General features: G+C 40.0%; 1 protein-coding gene across 2 annotated transcripts; it reads left to right on the top strand.

The window, feature by feature from the left end:
• The first annotated feature begins 81 nt into the window (after positions 1-81).
• Positions 82-22,209, top strand: ctnnbip1 (catenin, beta interacting protein 1). 2 transcript variants are annotated; one of them, XM_055049945.1, is made up of 4 exons: positions 82-205; positions 9,629-9,743; positions 11,096-11,186; positions 19,976-22,209. In XM_055049945.1, exons 2-4 carry the CDS (start codon positions 9,648-9,650, stop codon positions 20,032-20,034), a joined length of 246 nt encoding a protein of 81 aa, XP_054905920.1. In that variant the 5' UTR covers positions 82-205; positions 9,629-9,647; the 3' UTR covers positions 20,035-22,209. The 2 variants fall into 2 exon arrangements, with proteins under 2 accessions (XP_054905920.1, XP_054905921.1); XM_055049946.1 differs by having other exon boundaries at positions 9,626-9,743.
• Positions 22,210-23,691: the final 1,482 nt, after the last annotated feature.

Genomic DNA, 23,691 nt, shown 5'->3' with positions numbered 1-23,691 from the left:
AGTTCAATTCAGCCGTAGGTTGATCGTTAGCGCCCCCTGCGGCACGCAGCGGTACTGTAGCTCCAGCCGCGGTCTCTGCTGGTTGATTCAGTCCGCCGGAGCTCTGCCGACTGGAGGGATGTGACCCCGGAAAAAGACGCCCTGCTAACACAACAACACCTCATTCAAACAGATCACACAAGAAAGTAAAGCTGGACCAGGAGGGGTGAGCTGCCGTTTACTTGACCGGTATTAGTTTGTCAACAGGGTTATTTTTTTGTAGTAGTTTGAGCCGCGGTGCTCGGACGTGTCGCTGCGGCACCTGGATGCTGTTTCCCTCCGCTGGAACTTCATTCAGGCTTTTGTCTGTGGCATGCTAGGCGAGCTAGCTTGGTCGGTTAGCTCTGCGGCTCGGCTCTGGTTGCCTCCAATTAAAATGTCAGTTCGCATTAAAACGTAGAGGACTTATTACTGGGTAGGGCTCACGCTAATATGCGCTACAACAATGGCTACAGCTCTGAAGCGGCTCGGGGAAATCGGTAAAAGGTTTGCTGCTTGCTAATGGAGCTACAGTTTAAACTACGTCCCGCAACATGATTTCTGAGCAGAACTATTATGCTAAAAAAAAGCCATTCAGGCTTCCTGAAGCCTAAATGTCCACAAATACTAATGGAAAAGTACATTTTCTCTAAATTATATTGGATTTCAATTGACAGTAATTGCAGTCTATGTTATGAAATCCTGCATGTTATAACAGATATCCACTGGACAACCATGATATTGTAGATACAACTTAATATTTAATGGGTTTTTTCACCCTTAAGTTAGTGCCACAAATACCGCTTTTTAAGAAGTTTTCTATTTTTGAATGCAGCCACAGATCCATTGTGCTGCCCTGCCTTTTAGAGTGTCTGCTGCACCCCCCTTCCCCACTCCCCAGTATCTGACAGACCTTTTAGTGGCAAAGCTGGCTCCCTGTTGGCAGCAGGACATTGATGAGTGCTGCAGCCAGCAGGTGTCGGGCCTTGGTCATGGGCAAACACACAGAATCGCCCTGGCAACTGGCACACTTGGTCGTGTACCCACAGCATGTTAAGCCTCTCTTAGTTTGCACATTCTCTTAGCTGTTTAGATTTTTGTGGAAAGATTAGGACCACTTGCCTCCTTACACTCCCAGAGGGGTCATCATCATCAGCTGCCTGCATGCGGCCGATACCGGAAGGGGGAACGGCTGGTTAATCTCCACAATCACTTGCTCCGTTTTTGGTCCTGGTCTTGCTGCCCAGATCCAGCGTGTCATCATCTCACGCTTGATGTTTTCACAAAATCACTTACAAATCTTTTGAATACTTTTAATCAGTCACTCATATATATATATATATATATATATATATATATATATATATATATATATATATATATATATATATATATATATATCCCCTTTTCTCATTTCCAGATATTCTTGTTTCCTTGTCTCTTATTACTGCCACGTGCATTAAAATGTTCCCAGAACATAGAACATATATATAGCTGTTTGTAATCAGAATTTTCTGCCTTGCTTTGATGCTGGCGCTTTTGAAAATCGTGCTGCTGCATCCCCAAGGGACCAGCTTAAGGCAGCAGCTTCTGTTTCAGGTCCTTTGAGGGACCCTGAGGAGTGAGAATAGACGCTCTGTGATCATAGACTGGATGAGATGTTCTTTTTTTTTTCCACAGGGTTTCAATGAAGTCTGAAAATGTATGAAAATAGTCTAGAATTTTAATTAAGCATTTCCTGGGTCCGAGTAAGTACGGAAATGGTATCTTCATCTTAGGCATCTGTCAACTTATCTATTCAAGTTTGTTGAGTTCTGCCAAATTATTTTGGTTCACGCATCACATGACGACGACAAAACATGACCCACTTATCACTGATGTTTCACAATCTAGTTCATCACCATTGTCCCAAATGCTGTCACTGTTGTTGTAAGGCCCCTGCGTTGCCTGCGATACAATCAGCAGGTCCTTGCCGGACCTTTTCTAGCCTCTGGTGTCTGATTGGCACACTCCTGGTGTTGGAGGACCAAAATCGGCTTGACCCCCAGGAAGTGTGTTTGTGTGTGTGTGTCGAGAGCCAGGTTTATGATTTACTACCTGCGCATAACTTGTGTTGTCTTGACTTGATGGGAATATAATCAAAGAACGAATGAGTGCCTGGGTTTAGAGTAGGGCTGGGCATTTATCATTAATTAATTATTGTCATGATAAGAATTTTGGTTCATCGTTGTATTGATAAATTCCAATCAAAGTTAAACAAAACCTGACAGTTTTATGGGTTATTTTTTCTATTCACTCTTTATTCTACTAGAGCATCCATAAATATCTCTAAATAGGGTTAAATGCTTTTATTGTGGAGTTTAGTGATGCATACAAATCACACTTTTTCTAAATAAGTGGCATCCTGAAAAAGCCTAATTGAAATAGGAACATTTTTCAAGGGCAGTATTTGTGTTTGTGGCTCTATGAATGCTGTGCCATAGAATTACTTAATTTATCACCATCTTTATTTGTTTCACATTAATGCTACAAAATATTGAGATAAAATTCTCATTTTATATCACCCACATTTATTTTTATATATATATATATAACTATTATTATAATAGTTTTTTTGGAAGAGGGATAAGCAATTCATTGCTCTAAATGTAAGAAATCCAAATGTTTCATCCCTTAAATTTGATGTTGTGTTGTTGGCCAATAAAAATATGTGCTTCAGGGAAATATTTTTGTCATGTATTTAGTCTTAGATCATATTTTAAATCAGCAGTAACGTTTGAAATATGTATTATTCAAGAGTCTTCTAGTGCATTTGCATACTTATTAGCGTCAATAAAGACACAGGCTGTGCCAGTTTTTCCCCTCTAATTTCTGTGTTTGTTCATGAACAGCTGATTGCATAAACACTGCTTGCATTTAGAGATGAAGATTCTTGTCAGAGATTTTCTGGCACATGTTGTCCAGAGGCCCATAAAAGCAATTAAGTCTTTCTCCACCCTTAGCGGACAAACAGCTCCAAAGCGTAGAGTTTCAGTCTCCGTGGCTGACTGCGGGGATTATGATCGGGTCGGGTGAATGTAGAAGAGCTCAAATGCGTCCCCTTCTGTCCACAAGACATTCTCCCAAAATGAGTCATTCAGATCTTCACTGGTGAATTTAAGACGAACCTGAACAGGGGGGCATCTTTAATTCACTTGAAGATTTCAAATCTATTATGGTGTGTTTCACTGTTCCTGTAGTATCACATTTGATGAAATAATTTGTCCCGCTCTGGATCAGTTAGAAAAAAGAAAATGCCGTGAAAAATAACATCTGCTGTACATCTCTATGTCTAGTTTAGTTCTCTGTCCGTCACTGTTTATCTCTCTATCATTTATCTATCTATATCTGTCTGCCATTTTTTTCTTTTTTCCAAATATTGCTCCAGAAATGATTAAGAATCGGTTCTGTAGGCAGTTGTGCTTTGCACAACAACAGGTGAGTTTGGGAGAATTACTGATTGACTCGTTGATTGTGAACTGTGGCAGCCAGAATTTTTAAGCTATTCTTTGATTCAAAGGATGCTTTAAGTTTATTAAAAATACTAAAAATAATTTCTTTTTTTCTCAAATGAAGGTCTCAATAAGAACAAATTGGCTTAAACTAGATTTAATAGTGTGAAAGAATTAGGCTTGTGACACAAATCAGTATCAACAACACTTTCTGTAAAAAATATATGGACTGATTTTACACGTTAAAATGTTTTATTAACAAAACCATTAACTGAAAAGTGAGCAAGATATGAGATGTTAGGAAACTGTGTGTGTGTGTTGTCTGTGCGTGCGTGTGCGTGTGCGTGTGTGTGTGTGTGTGTGTGTGTGTGTACCTGCAGTGGCACAGCTGCTCTGCAGAACCAGGGCACGCTGATCAGCTGGCAGCCACACCAGCTTCATGGCCTACTAATGTTTCTCACACATTTGCTCAGGACGTTGGAGCAGCTCATGATTGAATTCAGGTTATTTTTCGCTCTCAGTTTTTCCTATCTGTTCAAGCCATCAAACTGTTCGAGTCATATTGCAGGACTCATGCTTGCTGTAGGAATGTGATTTGTAAACCGGACGTTTCGCTGCGTACGAGCATCATGCAACGAACCGGGGTGGGTGCAACTGTTTCTGCGCTCTCCGACCGACTCTGGACTTCTTGACCTCCTGTAAATGTGTGAGCGTATCACGTTGCATAATGCGTACCCTTGTTTCACTTTGTGGCATGAGTGGAATCTGAAATGTTTTTGAGAAATGATCTTTGTTTGTCCCTTTTTAGAAATGACAATTGATACTTTTGGTAATGGATTATTAGGTTATGTAAGGAGAATCAAAAATCATGTGCTACTGTTAAAGCAGCGAGTAATTGTTCTAACAGCTCATCTTTACTGTGAAAAGTTTTCAAAATTACAATCAAGGATGATTCGCATACAATTGTTCTTTTTGCTTTAACAGTAAAATGTCCTTTTAGCTACGCTGTTCATAAATCAGAGCCCCGTAAACAGAAATACTCCTGTAGTTGGAGTGATTCAAAGTTTTCTACTTTTACTGTCAGTAAGATGTTTAGGAGAAAATCAAAGGAGGCGAAGACAATTTGGAATGCTATTTTCTCCAGTCTCTTATCAATGTTGAACGCCACCTCTGTATAACTTCTCTGATTACGTTTAGGCTTTTAACTTGGCATAGGTCTGGGTATCCGTATCAAAACAGTGAGGTTTTAAAAAGCTACAGTTTAAGAAACACTCTAAGCTTCTTTCATGGAGTGACTTTGGTTTAAAGTCCTTTAAACAATTTTTTTTACTGGAAAAAACTCAAAGTAAGCAGGATTTTGTTTGCATACATCTCACACAGTCCTGCTCCCAACCCCACATGTTGCTGCGCATTAGCAGAATTGTAGCTCAGTTAGCTATCGTTTAAAGTAATAACAAAATGTATTATTTAAATTTGTTTCTGGCTCCAAAACATCACAAATGTAACTCTTTTTTCAAAACTCGGTAATTGGATTTTATGTTATTTTGGCCACTTTCAAAGACTAGACCCATATGCTTTAGGCGGTTGTGTTTTTGAATCGTCAGTATGAGTGTATGTGGCTGTGAAGACAGAAAAACAAGAGAAACAACAGATCAAAAGTGTCAAATGACCAATAGCTGCACTGAGGAGAGTTGTTTATCCAACAATAAAAGAAAGCAAAGGTTCACTTCTTTCAAGGTTTCCGCCGGAAGACTTGCTAAGCCTGGTTGGTTGGGTGTCAGGGCAATCATTAAACCCTGAATGTCGGGCCAGCGGCACGTCATGCTTTTGAGTTAAAAAAATGTTTAAAGTTGACAGGAAATTTGAATATTTCACTTAATAATAATGTGTTATTGAAAAATTTGAGGATTAACACTGAACACCAACTGTAAAGCTTGAAGAAATGCAAATAAGACTTAAATAAATAAGTAATGCCTAGCCTGGCGGGGGCACAAGTAAAGCCTGGTGGCCTGCCTGGCTTATAATACACTGGGGGAAACCCTGTCTTTGGTAACACTCTGGATTCATATGCGGACTCAGATCATCAACACCTGATGTGCTAGATTCGGTGTTCAACCAATCAATGGTGTATGCAATACCACAAATCTATTCAAACTCATCTAATTTGAAATTGAACTCTACTAATCCAACCTGGCGATGACTGGATTTGAAGGAACATATGATGCCTAATTTTACATGCGTGTATGTGTTTTTTCAGTAAGTCTGGCCTACTGTAAATATTACTCAGACCTTCTTTCAGCCAGTCTGTCATAGAGTGCAATGGATTTGGAAATGCTTGCAGCTTGTTGCAAAACTTTGAGCCGAGGCAGGCTATATTTAGCATGTCGGAGAAGGGTCTTTAATTAAAAGTTAGCGAGGTCCAGTCTTGGGACATTAACATGCACGTGTAGTTAAATTGCTCTGTAGTTACGTCAAAATGATACAACAGTCTAACTCCCATAGTACTCATAGAATCAGGACATTTTCCTTTTAAGCCACAAATATGTGTTTTAAATCCTCAAATTTTGACATTCGTTATAATGAGGGAGGAAAAGTGAAAAGGTTTGTCATTTGTAATATGAAGTAAATTGCTAAAAATGTGTTATAATTATAACGAAACCATAATTGTCACTTCCCTGAAGATTAAAATGTACTTAAAAATAAAAAAAATCTAATCTGAGTGCTGACTAGAATTATATTACAATTCTTAGCCTTGTTTAGCAGCCCCGGATATTCTAACTGATTGATATAAATTCTCTGTCCAACATCACAACTCCTAACAAGAGCCCAGCACTGGTACAGAGAAAGCAAGGAGGGGTGTGTCTCGGGGGGATTAGACCTGGATCAGCATTAAAGAAAGCCTTTGATTATGTCTGGAATATTACCCGGTTTGAGTCGAGGCAGGCTGCGAGTCCCTCGAGGGATTAATGCAGAGCCAGCCCACCGCTACATGCTAACCTCGGGAACACACAAAGGAATCTGACAGGATCCTGACTGGGTACTTGAAGGGTTGGAAGGTATGAAATATAGCACCAAGCTCCTGGAAGGCGACACGGCCTGTGGTTTGGGTTTAAATGTTGCTCTTAAATTTGTACAAAGTCGCTTATCTAATCTGACTAAAATGGTAAATCTGCAATTATTTTTAAATTTGCACACCTCTCAGTTTGTATCATCCGGATTTTTATATGTGCATGTAAGTAATTATTCGCGATTGATTTGATAGGTCTGTTTAGATTATAATTATAATGTTTGTCAACATTGTAATGAAATTTCTTATTTTGCAGTCATAGAATCAACATTATTTGACCGGAAGGGCATAATATTGACACGGCTCTGCCATAAACTTCACCTAACACTTGTCATGATCATGGACTCTTCACAAATGTTTAAGCCAAAGTTAAGACTAAACACAAATGATGCAATATCAACACATAAAGCTACATAACTTTTTAAAGTTTTATGATTTATACCTGTTAGGACTAGGCCTGCCATAAATAAATTTTGCTGGATAAGAAATGGTCCCAGTAATGTTGTTTTTGAGGTCGTTTTCAATATCATTACATTGACAATGATCATTTTATTATTATTGATTATGATTGTAATTACTTATTGACCTTAAATAAATAAACCTTTTGTAGAGCATACTTAACATCTGACTTGAAGATATTTTATAGGGACAGCCGGGTCCAAGTTTGAAAGAAATGGTTGAAGTAAACCAAATCAGTAAAATAAATCGTGCTTATTGATTTGGAGGAAAGGTTTTCCAAATGGAGTGCTTCTTTCAATAAATGAGCAAATGATGGCAGCCCTCTGCAAGATGTAATGAATAAAAAAAAAAAAACTTATTAAAGCCGAGTCACATCAGGGAAAGAGGCAGCTTTTTACTCATCACGTTTCTGACAACACGTCTCTACAATCATGCAGTACTTCTATTTTTGAGCCAACATTCTCATATTGTACTTTTGTAACCCCTGTTTTATTTAAAAGGCTACAAGCAAAACACACGTTTCTGTTTATTGCTGTGAAAGGATGGCACTTTTAGAGTTGGTTAAAAATAAAACCCAAAGCACTCAAAGCAGAGTCCTGCATGGATTTGATGCTAAATATGGATTTTCAAACTTCAAAAGCAAACCTCTGTGAATTTGTAGTCTTGTCATGAAAGCAATATGTTTGTTTATACTGCAAGTGATTTTGGAATGAAGTGCTCCTGGGTTCAAACAAACTCAGAGAAGTCATTGTCAAGACAGGAAAATATTATTATAAATATCTGTTGGGATCCTTGGTAAAGACGTGTGAAAAGCCTTAAATTCAGGTTTTTGCAGTAGCACAATTTAAGAGAAACATTTAAAATCCAGACTTTAATTTAAGCTTACATATTCAGTAGAAAAAAATCTGATAAGAAATATCTACTTATTTTTATTAAATCAGTCTAAAATACTTTGTACAAACTGTCAACTAAACAGCACTTTGTTTGCACCTGAAACATTTCACAAGATTGACAACATGGAGTCAAACTGTTGTGACGATGAAAAGTGTTTACCATTCATCAGTAACCACAGTCTCCGCTCATCTTACTTGGAGTGACCGTCTGATTCGCACCTCTGAGGAAGACGTATTGATGCTCCTGAGTTTCACTCCGTCTCCACGCTGCACATCTCTTTGCTCGGTGTGCAAGCTCTCCAATTTGTCTGAAGCTCAGAGACGTGATCAAAAGCGTCACAGAGGCTGATCTAAAGACGCTGCCGCCACCAGCCCCCCTCCCTACACGATCCGCCAGCATCCTCCCTTCATCTCTACCCCCACCCAAACTCATTCACCCACCGCCACCAATCCCCTGAAGGTTTCCTGAGCAGCTAAACTGACGCCAGGGAGCTCTCCATCTTTTTATGTCTGTCTGTCTTTGAGTCTTCAGCAGCTCTCCAAATAAAAAAAACCTGATCAGCCTCAAGGTTGAGGCGAACAAGCGACTCTGTTGGTTGCTTGTTGCTTTACTCCGTCTGTTTGGTTGCTCCAGTTGCAGGCGTTTTAGTTAGTTGCATGAGCTCCAGCTGCTCTGATCTGCGTGATTTCACTGCCTCACTTTGACAACTAAGTGGCCAGCAGGACCCCCACTCTTCCTTTCTCTGGCGGGTTCTGGAAAAGAGGGCTGATCAGCCGGCTCGTCAATTAAATATAACCCAACATCAAACAACCTGTCAGCATGCGTTAGCAGCCCTTTGTTCAGATAAGAGGCCAAAATAAATTGCCAGAACTATCATCATTTTCTGTGGTTTGCTCAGGCTTTTTATACAAGATATTCTTTGGGGAGAGAAAATCCTGACATGCATAGTGATGTGCTCTCTTTCTACATCATTTTTGTATTTGATGGGTTTATTTATTTGGTTTTTCAATTAGCAGATTTAAGCTGGATATCCTGCAGCGCTCATTGTTGGTGCATTGTGAGATTTAGTGCGACAGCAAGCGACCTTGATGTGTACCCACGATCACAGCATAACTTCTCCCTTTTTTATCACCCACATTAGATTTGGCAGCTCCTTTTTATCGCCTGCTTTCACCTCCTCCCTCTGTTTTTTTTTTCCCCTCTCTACTCCTTTTTCCCTATATTCTGCATCTCTGCAGACTGGCTGTGAAAATAGGTCAGAGGCAGAAGTGAGATCTGTACGAAAACTACCTCGCAATATTAATGAAGTGGTGAGGCGCCAAACCTGCGCTTGCACCGTGACCGTACTGAAAGATACGAGTCCATCCAAAGAGGTCAGATGGGATGTATGCAGAGGCTTTCATGTGGTCACACTCCAGTTTTTGCATCCATGTGTGTGTACTTTGGCTATTTTTAAATAATTTTTCGTCCAGCCCCTGTAAATCAGAATTTAAAGCGGAACATGTTTTTAAAAAATTGAGAAAGGTGAGCTAGAACCACCAGACCTAAAATATTATGTACAGCAAGTGAACAGTAGGCGAAAGTTGTGATCTCATCTAATCTTAACTAATACAGCCTGACTTTATGGCTGAAAACCCCCCACAATTTCATATTTTTAAATCGCACTGTTGTGTAACGCTGCTGGGTTTTGTGTCAGCAGAGCCACAGGAGCAGAGGGGATGAACCGCGAGGAGGCGCCGGGGAAGTCTCCTGAAGACATGTACATCCAGCATAAAGTGCGGGTCCTGCTCATGCTTAAGAAAATGGGTTCAAATGTAAGTATGGTGACCGGACCAGCAAGCTGGTTTTCACATTTTAGGTGTAGGATAAGAACCAAAGAGCTCCTATTCCTCTGCCATATGCTGGCATATAGTATCTCCTTAAGTATTCATAGTTTTGGGTTTTGTTTTTTTTTTTGCTTTTGTCACGTTATATTCACAAACGTGTGGGAATTTTACATTTAACAGTCAAAAACTAGTGTGGAAGGAAAATGATAAATCATTCTCTAAATTACTTACCAGGAAAAATCTAAAATGTGTGATGTGCATTTGGAGAAGTCAGCTAAAGGTCCAGCTGCATCTAATTTAATCTCAGTATAAATCCAGATCTTCTGTGAAGGCTTCAGATCATTGTTACAGAACAAGAAGCATCATGAAGACCAATAAACATGGCAGACAGGTCAGGGAGAAAAATGTGGAGAAGTTTAAAGCGGTTAGGTTATAAAACTGTTTGCCAAGTTATGAGTCTGAATCCTATTCTAGCCATCCATCATCATACATCATATGAAAACAAAAGAGGATCGTGAACAAACCTAGAAATGGCCAGGTATGGGTAGCATTATTCAGAAATGCAGCTAAAACATTTGATGTTAACTCTGGAGGAGCTGCAGAAACCTAGGGTGGGAAAGTCTGTGGACATTGGAAATATAAATTATACATGCCATAAATCTGGTCATTATGGAAGAAGAGCAGCAAGAAAATCACTGTTCAGAGAAAGCAACATGGTAAAATCATGGAAGAAGTGTTTTGTCTCCTACAAGCAAAACACTTTGTGTGGTGAAAACTACAACTGGCACACCACACTAACATCATCCCATGATGGGACACAGTGGTGGCAGCATCATAATATTTGTAGATGCTGTGGAAGCTGGTTAGAGTTGAAGGAAAGATGGATGAAGCTAAGTACTGGAAAATCTTGAAAAATGACCAAATGAATGTGGCAAAAGGTTTGACTGGTTGTGATCGTAATTGTCTAATTTTGTTGTTGCGCCACACAATAAATGTCATCGAAATGCACTGAAAAGTGTGGTTGTAATGTGACAAAATGCGAAAAGACTAGAGATTTGAATACTTAAGGATGCTGTATTTCCAGCTTTGAAACCTCTTTAACTCGGTGACACAGAAATATTGAGCGAAAATACTTGCAAATGTTTCTGACTATGAAATGTCTGAAGAAAAGAAAGTGGCAGAGCAAAATGATTTCCTTGAGAAAATTGGTTTTTAGAGTTGTCATGGAATTATTATTATTAGTGAACAAAGCAGCAGAATGCAGGTCAGTGGGATCAGAGTTTCTGCCTGTTTGTTCTTGTTTTAGGCTTCATAAAGCGACTCTGTTTACTCTTTCTCAGCTTACACAGAGCGAAGAAGCTTTTCTCCGGAGTTACGCAGGAGTGGTTCACAGTCAGATGAGCCAGCTACCACAGCACAATATAGACCAGGGTAAGGCTGGAACACACACACTTCATAAAGTCAATAATAATTGTGTTAGGAGGTTTTTTTTCTTTTTAAATGTTTATGTTTGGGATTTTTTTCCTCCTGCGGTGTAATCCAAATATTGCCTCTCTGACATGCTGCAGAGCTGCTGCTCTGGTTAATCTAAAAACAAGGGAAAACCCCTCTACACACCTCATTCTCAAAGAGTGCACAGCTCAGCAGACCAGACGAATTCCCTGACTGCATGGGAACCATCCAGCCGCCCACCAAGCTTTGAGATTACTCACCCAGCAAACAACGCGCATCGCTGGAAAGAAGTGACTCACCCTCAGCAAAAGCAAAACACTTGTCGCTGTCATTTCTCTTTCTCTATCAGAAAGCGTTTTACTCTGTAAACCAAATCAGCACTCCGGTCATGAACATTAGTTCTTGTTCAGAGGAGTCCACTAGAGTGTGCTGTTGAGCTTTTTCTCCCACCTAGTGGTTGCTTGATGTTAAACCACAAGATGGTGCTGCATTAAAGCAAGAGTGTAAGTGCAGCGGCACTGCAGTCGTCCAGGAGGACCTTCGATATTTTTGTTCTGCTGGATTTCCAGTCCAGTAATCGTGCATTAGGCAGCGGCCTGCTGTGTCTCAGGTCCTGCTTTCCTGTTCATGACATTCACACCTTCAGAGGGCGTTGGAAACAGAAAATTGCCTACGTCTTAAAGTGTTAGGTCGGTGTCCTTGCCTGTGTCCTTTCTCTGTAATCAAAAAATCAGTACCAGAGAGAAGTGGAGATAATCTCTCTTTTTTTATACTCCTATAAGAGATGCAATTAAGACTGCAGGTTTTATGACAGCCTCACGTTTGTTCATTAACCAGCAGAACATGCAGCGTGGCACCATTTAAGGAGGTTTATAGCATCTATAAAAGCCTTATCAGTGATAAGTTCACAGACATTTTGCCGTCTTTGCTTAGTCAATACAGTGGGATCATTTCTTACAAGTTATGGAGTGACAGAAGAGCTCTGTTCTTCATATATTAGAGAACAGATGCATTGAATGTCCTCCGTGCGCCCATGAATTATTCGCGGTCCAGAACTGGTCCGAGGTATTCTGATTAGGTATTACACACACGCTGGAGAGGTAATCCGTTTCTAAATATTCAAGGCTGCGCAAAGGACGAGGGTGTTTGAATTTGAATTTTAATATCTGGTTACCTTGTGTCTTCCATTTACACTTTCGAATAATAAGAAAAAAGTAAACTTTAAACTGTATTTCACTGATGAGTTTTAATTGTTAGATGGAACGAACCATTCTGTCCTGATTTTAGTTTCTGGTGTTGGTTCATGTTGTCATATGCAGCAGCTGCTCCATCAACATGCTTCTGCTTCAGTGCAGCAGCAGGGTGTTTAGTTTCTGATGGTGCATTAGTGGTCTGTCAGAAAATAACAAGGCTGTTAGAGCGGCCAGATGTTGTCCAATGTTGTACACAAAAATGTTTGGTGTTCAAATAGAGTGCTCATTTTGACCTGAAATTGGTTGTCGTTTTTTTTTACCTGAGATGCTTGAACTCTCCGTTTCTCATTCTGATGGGATTAATGGCCGCCGTTTTGGGGAGTGAGCAGCTGCAATTCACACACCCTCCCCCCAGTGAACTTCGACCTCTCCTTAAAACTTTAAGGAGAGATTTTAGCTACTCCATAAACAAAATGAATTGCAATGTCAACCTTCAGGCCAAGATTGTTGCGCATCTCTTAACTTCTTTCATTCTAACTCTTTTGTTTTTTCATCGATATGAGACATTGTGTTATAGTAACAAACCAGTTAATATCACATTTGTCAGCACCAATATTGTTTGTCATAAAGCAAAAATACAGTTTTATTTTCACCACATTCTCTGTGAGCAACCTAACCATGTCAAAACAATGATGGTGGATAAATTATCTGCTGCACTGACAACGTTTGTCAAGGTTTAAAACGTCTTTTCAAAGATGAGTCTTTCCAGCTGGGGTGGTGATGAACAGAAGGTTTACGGTTTCACATAGAAGCACATTGTGACGCTTGAATCTCAGACATAAATTCATTTTAAGCTGCTGAAGGCACTTTGTGAAACGAAGCACATCTGTCTGCCAGGATTATTTCAGAAAAAATGTTTGAGGGAACATTTAGACGAGAAGCTCAGCTCATGTTTGATTATTTTAACACTTTGCGGTTGTGTGTTAAATTGCTACGCAGTACATCAGTTTCCCAGCTGCCTATTTTTGGTACAGTGGAATAGAAACATGCTTTGTTGTCAATCGGGTGTCACAGCAAGACCTTAAGGTAAGTGGGGGCATTCGTATTCACACGAAAGTCCAACAATTTAGAAATAGGAATAAGACTGTGCTGTACAGAGAAATTTACAACACAAGAAAAATGAGACTGCCAGGTTTTTATATAAAAAAAAACTGGCATAGTCAGATTAATAGTGATGTGCAACTGAGTAAAATAATTTGGAGAAGAAAAAACTATAGTATTTACAAGGAGTGGAAATAAAAATAAACTAAAATGCAATTGTTATAGAGCTTTAAGAGTTATGAAATATGTTATTCTGATACATTAATAGTTGATGCAGAAGATAAGTTGACGGTTTTAATGTTGATTAATAGATCTGAACCAGCTCATGTTGGATCCTCTCAGGTCTAAAATAGCTGCAGCTTCTTTTAGTGCACAGCAGTGAGATGCAGTGTTAAAGAAAAATATGACCTTGTTGAGACATGATCCCCTCTTATCAGCACAGGGAAGGAGTCCCAGGAATAATCTGATGGTTGATTAAAATTTACCGTTGAAGAAAATGAGAGTATTTGCTTGTATTTTCTTAATCTGTGCAGAAATTTAATTTCTCCCCCCACATTCACTGATTAAAAGTCAGCTGTCATTCTGTTTATGGCTCACTTCATTTGAATCTTGGATTATTTTAATTGGCTCATTAGCATAAATGCAAAAAGTGAGGGGGAAAAAATTGTTTAGCAGATTTTAATTAAAGCCAAGGAGGATTCATCAGCCAAGGCGCCAGCACTGAGATTTTCTTTATTCAGCTGTCTTGTTCTGAATTGTTAATGCTTTGGCCTTGCAGGATCCCATAGTCTTTGTATGAACATTATTATCTTGGGAAGAGCATGAACCCATTAAGTGAGGCTTGTTTTAGTGTAAATTAGTTTATTCTTGACTCGTGTGACTGTGTTGTGTTTCGTTTTTTTTAAGTGGATTAAGACACAAAGAAGCAAATTCTGTTACGCAATGGCGACTGCGTTCCCTTTGTAATCTGACTGCTGGTGCTCTTAATTAACCATTTTAATTATGTTTTTTGCTGTATTTACATTTCATTTAAACACACAAAGGCAACAATTGGTAGAATCTGTGCTGTCTTACAGAAAGAGGCAACTGGTTTCTCTCTCAAGGAAACCAGTTGCCTCCAGTGGAGGGCTTCGGCGAATGAGAGGCGAGGAAAAGTTGCCAGAGAACCCTCAGTTAACCATGGAAACCCGAGTTTCCTTCAGGGATTTGAGGTTGTTCTATAAACTGAGAGAATGCTAATTGTTGTCAGACTGCACTGCTAAATCTTTAGTGTGAGATGATTTCATGTGTGGTGGTTTTCATTTAATTTAATCATTTCAGTTGAAGATTGAAATGAACACTAATGTAATCATACAATAAATATGTCAAATGAACTAACCTGTAAATGGCTCGAATAAAAGATCTGAAATTTGGCAGGTTCAATTTAATAATTATGATGCAAAATCAGTTCAGGTCATTCTGTTCGACTTCTTTAGCAATTCTGTTAGCAAAAATAGAAATTTTTATTTTGTTTTTATTTATATTTATACAGACTTTAAACCAGGGGCCACAGATTAAAAGTTTCTCTTCTCCTCTTCATTCATGATATCTTAGTTGTTACATGAACTATTCATATTTATTATTGAGCGAATTAAATAAAAAGAAAGCTGAAACTGGAGACCAAGGTTTTTCATCTCAAATGTAAAATGTATATATATATATATTTTTACAGTTTTGGCTTAATTACTTTGTGTTTTTTCAGCAAATGGCCTTTTTTCTGAGATCAATACTCCAGCTAACAATTAATCGATCACTAAATTTGTTTCCGATATTTTCGATTGTCGTTGTTCCCTTCGGAAATTGAGGGTTGAACCTCACATAACCCACCCCTATAGTCTTTCCAACGCCGCTGTTCTCAGCGCCTTCATCCCCTCAGCCGACCCTGCACACATTGTGACCTTAAATGTCGTTGGTGCTGCTCCACTGCAACACCGGAGACATCCATCCAGACGCTTCTCTGCTTTTTTCCCCATCTAGAAAGTCGGGCAGAAAGCGCTTCATTCCTCTCACTTCAAACAGGCTCCCTTTGAGCTTAATAAAAGATTTCTTCTCCTCTGAGGTTTCGCCGAAGCTTTCATGCTGCTTTTTTTTTTAATTTCAAGCAAGCCAAATATTGATTTATGCTGCCTCAGAAGTGTAGAGGAGGGCTGCGTGTTCAGGTTGTTCCTGATGATGCTACCCTGAAGCAGGGATATCTGTAAAACCGATCCACTCTTTGCTCTTTTAGATAATTTTTCTTAATAGAAAATGTAAGAAATTAAATTCTTTAGCTGTATTTCTTTTTAAGTGTCGGGTTTAGTGAACAAGACTGTTCAGCTCTAGATGCTGATAGAAATTTGCCCAATGAAAGGAATGATTCTTATAATATTTGTTGGGTTTTTTTCTACAGAGGGATTTGTAGAGGTAGAGACATAGTCCTGCTATAATTTTTCTTTTAGCAAATCGACCCTGGCAGGTCTTTGTGTTCACCCCCGTCTGGGAGGTGGAGGTAAGGAGCAGTTCAGCCCGAGGCAGATGGGAAGGCGAGAGAACGGCTGGAAGCAGAGCTGCATCAAAGCTCACCAAAAGCCGCCCGCTCGTGCGCAGTGGCGCCGGCGCGGCCCGATTCTTATCTGCTGCTAGGCAACAGCATTGAGGGACCTGACGTTTCCATCTCGTCGGCTAGAGCTTGTTGCTGTGTGAGTTCTCTGAGAGCGTGTGTCCGTATCAGGGCGAGGTCCGAACATGACTCTCAGGCGCTGCGTTCAGATTTAGCTCAGTCTCTGGGGGTATTTTGAGCCAATATCTGTTGGTTTCTGGCTCGCGTTGCTCTGTGCCCTTGGCCTGAACTGTCTGATACGGGAGGAGAAGCCTTTCACGCAAACACCGTACAATTCAGACGGTGTTTATTTCCGTCAATCTGCAGCGTTCCTACGACAATTGGAACTTGGTTTCTGTATTTTTCAGGACTGGATAAGGTTGGAAATAAGGATTCAGGAAAAGTTCTGGTTTTCCAGGCTTTTTGACCTTTCCATCATTCAATGTCTATACTTTTTTGTCCCCCTCCTTTTGTTTTGGCCTTCTATATTCCCTTCCTTGTGCCCATCCTTTCTTTGGGTCCTTCTGTAGTCCCTCTCTTCTTCTATCCTTTCTTTTCTTTTTTTATAATGTTCTTTCCCATCCCTTCTTCCTTCCTCCCTACTTGTTATCCTAACTTGCTTCTTTGTGTCGTACCTCCATTCCCTCTTTCCTTTCTGTTCTTGCGTCCTTCGGTCTTTCCTTCTTTCCTTGGCCCAGTATTGGTTGCTGTGCTGCAGCATGACCTTGTTGGAGTTGTTTGTAGTTGTGCAGCAGTGAAGGTGATGGATGTGTGCAGGTGCAAAATTGTCTCCGTTTTGAATTGTTCCAGATTAAATTCTTTCAAAAGAAAACAATTTGGCGCACAATAACACACAAAACTAGTCTAGTCTTGTAGATTTGACTGGAAACGGTGCAGGTAAATAAAGGAAGAACAGACTAAAAGAGAAAAAGACATCCTCCCCCTATAGATTTAAACTTGCTGTTGTTCTGAAATGCCCCAGGATAAATGTTCTCTGAAAGCGATACCCAAGTGAAACACAAACTTGTTTGTAGGATCTGTTAATGTCTAATGAAGATGATCCTCTCTTTGTGCCAAAGGCATGTCGAGGCTCCCAGTCTCTTGATCTACTTTCATTTCTCTAATGATTAAACCTAACAGGCCCTCCTCAAAGCTGCTGTGAAAGTGTTTTTTAAGCAAGCAAAAAATGGTTGCTGTCAGAATTGCTCCCTAGCCTTTTGAAAAGGTGTTGATCTTGGTGTTAAACATGCTTGAGACTGTAAGGTGTGTTTTTACAGCACAGGATGGTGGTGACAGGAGACTATCGCACCCAAGCATGATTTCTCCTTCATTTTATTGCTTTTAATCACCAGAACCACATCATGTTTGTGTACTTTTTATTCAGGTACTGAGCCAGGTGGTAAAAAGTATCAAAACCAGTTTCTTTCCTGTTTTCAAAGGATTTTTAAACCACTCATTCCTGCTAGGTTCATGTCTAGATCAAGGGTTTACAAACTTTACACTCCAGAGAGCACTTTTTGTCCTCCGTCCAGCTCAATAAAACTGTTGAAAATGTGACTTATAATTATAAAAATGTTACTGGAGATGTTTTTTTTTTTTTTTTTAAAGAACCTCCTTTTTATTTCTAGTTTTATGTTACCAAAATAAAGACAGATAATAATTTTATAAATAGTGGATTGAAATATTTTCTTCAATAGCATGTTATAGCATGTTAAAGACAGAGTATTCAAACAAACTAGATTTGTCCCATGGATGGGATTTTTTTTTTCTTGCCAGTTATTCGGAGCCATTGTAGAAGAGCAAAAGAGCCGTAGGTTGCGGACGCTTGGTCTAGACACGGAAGAGATGAAATTCACTATTATTTGATTGTGATATGAAGGAACAGCTGCACATCTAGCTGCTAATTTAACGCTGTGTTTTAAATCCTGATATTTAAACTCTTTCTGGGGACCAAAGCTGCTTAAACAGGTCTGCTGTACTCCATATAAATAGTTAAATAAGTTGACAAACTACTAATGAATCTCTTGTTTCTAAATAAAAGCTAGCAGACAGATTTTATTGTGTATTTGACAGAAATCATAAGACACATAAACACCAAGGAGGCTGTAATTATAACAGGAACAGGGAAGAAATACCAGCGTGTCACATTAGCGAGTCGACTCTAAATGATGCTTATTGGTGATAACATCGGCTGATTTGAGTATCAGGCTGCCTCAGTGGAGGAGATTGAACGGCAGCGCAGCTTCAGATCTGGAGGTTATCAGGATGCTGCTGCTGTCAGCCACCCACTCAGAGCGTCGCCACGTCCCCGTCAGGCGACCGAGCGGCGTTACGCTGCAGGTGTGTCCCGCAAGGGAAGAGTTTACCTGCGTCTGCCAAGCCGACGTTCACAGTGGGACGTTTCCTCCAGCTTCACCGTTCACAGCTGACTGGATTCATAAGAACCCACATTTCACATGCCGGACTAGAGTTGGCGTTTGAGCCGTGGGTGTCAGAATGGAAAAAGAAAGGGAAAAAAAAAAAACGCTAGAGCTTCTTCACATAATGTTACAAAACGTTGTACAATCTGTTCACTCTGTGTCGCGTCTCCCACTTTTTCTCTACACTCTGCTATATTACAGGATAACCAGCCGAATGAGGAGAACTGATCATTAGTGAATGTTGTTAAACACCTCTGGCAGATTTAGATTGAAAATGTTCTTTCAAGTGTATTTCTAATCAGCAATATGAAAGGCTCTCTTTGAAACAAAATTGTTTTTAATGAAAAAGAAAATGATTTATGCCCTTAAATACCATTTTTGTTGGCAATGACACCCACCTTCTAAGAGTAGACAGGCTTTACTGTAGTTTTCACTGGTGTTTTGAGAGTCGTTGGGCTGTTTTTATTGAATCAAATATTTTTGAAGGATGTTTGAAGGATTACAGTGATTTTGTGCAAAATAACTGAATGATTCATGGAAAATTTGCCTATTCATAGATGTTTTTGTAAAACATATCTAAAATGTTCAAAAGAAAATGCAGCTTTGGAAGCTGAAAAAGTCAGCTGCAGTGCTAATTCACACTTGGCACAGTCCAGATGCCCTAGTCATTTTCCTCAACATTGATTGGCTGAACCTTCAAGAGCAAAAATAACCACAACCTCAGATATTAGACTGTTTTAATTTGAGTACTAATTGTGTTAGAACTACTAAAATAGGCAGTTACAAGGACTGTAGGTCAGGTCTCAAGTATTGGTGATTTTCAGTGAGCACCTGAGAGAGGCTTCTAAAATATATGAATCATTTAGAAAATTTGACGCTTTTTCTTTTTACTGCAGCTAGAACAGCATGTCATGAATGGTCTGATTAGTTAGCGTAGCCGCCGATGACAGCAGATAAACAGTTTTCCTGGAACAGTGTGTTGTTTCTCCACCATTAGCACCAGGAGTACATGAGTGATTGACAGCATTAAGTCACTCCTCCTGACTGTGATTGGTTGCTTTTGACTGAGAGTGTTGATATCTTCACCTGGCAGTAGAAGACAAGGAAAACGGTGTAGAAGATTGACCTTTTCTGTCTTTTAAAGAAACGTTACGTATTGCAGCTGTAAGCCAAATAAAATCTGAAATACTGCAGAGTTTAAACAAGAAGAAGATGAATACATGTTGAAACTGCACCAGTCGTTGCATTTTACAGATGCTTGCATTTCACTTGTCTCGCATTTCAGCTTTGAAGGCCAAAGTCTCTGATCGACACACTGGGAAATGAGATGGAATCACTTCCTTTCTGAATCATTTGTCTTTTATCACATAAGGAAACTCTCCAACCTCCTTTAAATGCGTCACTCATTTTCTTGCTTCTTTGTTTTTCGTACTCCAGGTGCAGAGGACGTGGTGATGGCGTTCTCACGGTCAGAGACAGAAGACCGACGACAGTGACCCAGGCCTCTCTCCACCTCTTCCCAAACAAACGCACCCGCCATCCCGCCCTGTGCATGATTCACAACGACATCCAACTCCACCAACAAACACGACACCGATGAGCTCAGGAGAAGAGGGGCGCCTGCAGGAGGCAGCGGAGGAGGAGACGCGGCGTTCGCCTCCTACATCCTGCCCCTTCCTCACCTACTGACGGCACCTGGGATGCACTCGAGCGGGTCGCTGTGGGCCGCGGCCTTGGCAATAAGGCAATCTGTGAACACGCTCACAAATTGTATAATTGTCGGTTTTCTGTTTATTTTCTGTGGTGGCATCGAGGGTTGATTTTTGTTAGGTTCTGTCCGCGTCGAGGAGTCGGGCAGCGTCACGTCTGCTGCGGTCACCCGGGGCGGAACTTTTCGACAGCTGACCCGAAACGAAGAGAATTAATCGTGTTACAGGAGAAGTATTTCTGCTTTTAAAAACCCTGCCGTTAGTTTCGGGCTTTAGCTGTTGTGCGTTGTTTTTTTTAATAAGGGGCCTCGTTTTGTAAAAAAAAAAACAAAAAAAAAAAACTTTCGGCTGATTTAAAGTTACAACCGTGTCTCAGGATCCGGTAGAACGTCTCCCCGGTGGAGTCCAGCTTTAGTATTTACCACTTCTTCATCTCATTCGGTCACTCATAAGATGAAGCTGGTGTGAAAACATTAAATTAGGAGTAACTACACACAAACGGCTACATACGACCGCATCAGTGTTTGAAGACATTTTGCGCTTCTTTTAGGATACTTTTAAATTGAATTAACCCTCCACACCGGACTGTGGCCCGATTACGAGCCTCACGTTTTAGTTGCAGGACCCAGATAAACTCATTTAGCGACGCATCGATCCCTGACCCCCCCGTCTGCCGCTTTGGTCGTCTTCAGCCGTGCTCTGCAGCGACGGGCGCAGCTGGATCTCAGTTGTTTTCTGATTGGAAATTGCAAAGAAGAAAAGCAGTGGCGCTTTACTGAATGATGTGTGAACTATAGGTATCGACAGGCCGACCGATCAGAGTGCGAGTATCAATCGTTCATGTTCAGTTCACGGCGTAACAAGTCCTGGATCAATCGACGCTATTTATGAAGGAGAAACGCCTGAAGGTCTTTGTTTAAATCTGGATTTGTGCATGAGGCCCCATTTATTATTCATCTTTCTGCTGCTTTCTTTATTCCTGTCAGTGTTTATTCTTAATCATGAGCGATTGATCAGAAATTAGAGACACTACCAGACATTATCGAATCGAACATGAAGCACAGGTGTAAACATTCTTTCTGCTTGTTTTGTTTTTTTCTCACTCATTGTGACGAGTAAAACTTTAATATAATGTTTGTTTTTATTGTACTTTTAGCTGGAAACTAGGAAGAATGAATTCCATGTGCCAATTAAAAACAAACAAAAAAAAAACGAGCTGTAGGTGTAATTTGTTACCTGAATTGACAAAATTGTTTTCACTAAATCAGGAATTAATTTAACCAGCAGGCAGCGACTCTTTTACACTAAATTCACACAAACTCTAACTTTTAACTCCCTGTAATCAAACCCATAACGCCAAACATTACAACTGTTTGCTGATCTTTTTTTTTGTTTGTTTGTTGTTTTTGGGTTTTTTTTTTTTTACCTTACTGTATTTGTTGCACTATTATCAGCGGGATATTTGTTTTTAAAAATAGAAAATAAGAAAAACGTTTTAATATCTAGGACAAAGATTATTTGTTTGATTCACTGCGGGGTGGAAAATATGTCTGTAAATGTGTTTTTATTTGTCATTTACAATTAAAAAAAAAGAAAACAAGTTAAAATCTTTAATTGATGCAGCTGGACTTTGAAAACAAAAAGAATATTTGTGTCTCAACAGGCATATTTCTTAACAACGTGCTGATTTATTTAATTTTGTTTGGATATGTTTTAAAGCCAAGCATGTCTGCTTTGTGGTTTCTCATGTTCATTCAGCCTTGTCACAATGACCATCGTTTGTACAGAGTTGGTATTTGTGGAAGCTATCAGCTTCTTAGAAATGTTTTTTTGTTGTTGTTGTTGTTGGCGTTGAGTTCAAAGTGAATGTTTCCAACAATCATCGCAATGTAAACAGCCAACAGGTCTGTCTGTATTGTATGTTTACTTTATTATAAAACATTCTTTATTTGTCTCTATGCATTTTTTTTTCTAAGGTGTCTTACTGTGCATTGTACCCGTCAGGGCTGGACTGCAGCCTTGGATCAAGTTATGAATGTGTGTGTATGGTTGGGTGTGTGAGAGAAAGAGAGAGATCCTCATTGAACTTAAAATCTCCCTGTTTTGATTTTTAGCATGCTGTTGAGTTGAGGGCAGGATTCTGTATCTTCTTACTGTGACCGGATCAATCAATCGATCAAATTTTATTTGTATAGATTGATTTCAGCTACAAGGCATTTCAAAGTGCTTTACATCATAAACACAAAGGCATGCAACATAGAATAAAATACCAAGTGTTTCCTTTTTTTTTTTTCTTCCTTCCTTTCCCTTCTTTTTGTCATGGACTTTAAGCGCCTGTTACCGCCGGACTCCGCCGTCCGTTCAAACTGTTGCTTAATTGTCTTTTTTTGTTGTTGTTGTTTTCATTTTGTTGCCTTGTATTTTATTTTCCTTCCCAGTCTACGTTGATTAGTTGGTTTCTTTTTGGTTTCGTATGGCTGCTGACCATACTGCCCTAATGCTTCCAACTCCAACTGAACCATTAAAGAACGTTAAAAAAGCAAAACGTTCACTTTCTTTACTTTTACTCTAAGAAAACCTCCTTTTAGGGCGGAATAAGCATTGAAATAACCAGAGGCTTTTGACCACAAACATTTCTTTTAGTGAGGAATTCAGGTATAAGCAAAAACTGCTTTGTCCCATAGTGAAATAAAATTAAGTAGTAACTTTCAGCATCCAAGTATCTCTTGCCGCCATCAGTCCGGCAAGACCTCATGGCTGCCTCTGGACCTAATGGCTGCACCTGATAGACACACCTGTGACCCAATAATAACAAAAGGGTACACGGACAATAGAGTGAAGGAAAAACGGTCTGAAATGTTAGATATTTTTGTCTGCATGACAGGGCAGATTTCTGCCCCGCAGTGTCGATGACATTCATTAGTATTACCACACAAACAGAAGCCCAGCAGCGCCCTGCGTACACCGGACCTAATTGGCTCCCGCTGGCTGAAAGACACACAGAGTGCACCTTGTGTGTGAGAGAGAGAGAGAGCATGCAGCACATTTCCTCTATTTCCAGCAACATAAGCTCTACCTCTCTCATTCTCTCTCTCTCATTCTCTCTCTCATCCACGTGAGCCCTGACGTTGTGTTTATCTGATGTCAGACGGATCACGTCCAGAGCTCTGGGCCCTGCAGCCGCCCGCATGGAGCTGCTATTCCAGCTCTGCCATGTCACGTTACGCAGCTGCGTGAGCCTCGGTGTCCTGACGACCGGTGCTGCCTCGTCAGATTTTGCTGCCGTAGCACGGATCGATAGCTTGATCCGTCTGTCAGTGCTGCGCGTCCAAATCTGCTCCCATCATTTTTTCAAACCGAAAACTGTAGCGGGTTGTGTTGACGTTAAATATATCGGATAGCATTATTTGAGTGACGAGACTGAAGCGGAAGCTTAGGAGTTAT

This window comes from Poeciliopsis prolifica, unplaced genomic scaffold (assembly GCF_027474105.1).
Source record: "Poeciliopsis prolifica strain line A6 unplaced genomic scaffold, Auburn_PproV2 SCAFFOLD029, whole genome shotgun sequence".
NCBI lineage: Eukaryota > Metazoa > Chordata > Actinopteri > Cyprinodontiformes > Poeciliidae > Poeciliopsis > Poeciliopsis prolifica.
The sequence above is the reverse complement of the archived record's forward strand: the minus strand, read 5'-3'. Positions and strand labels throughout refer to the sequence as shown.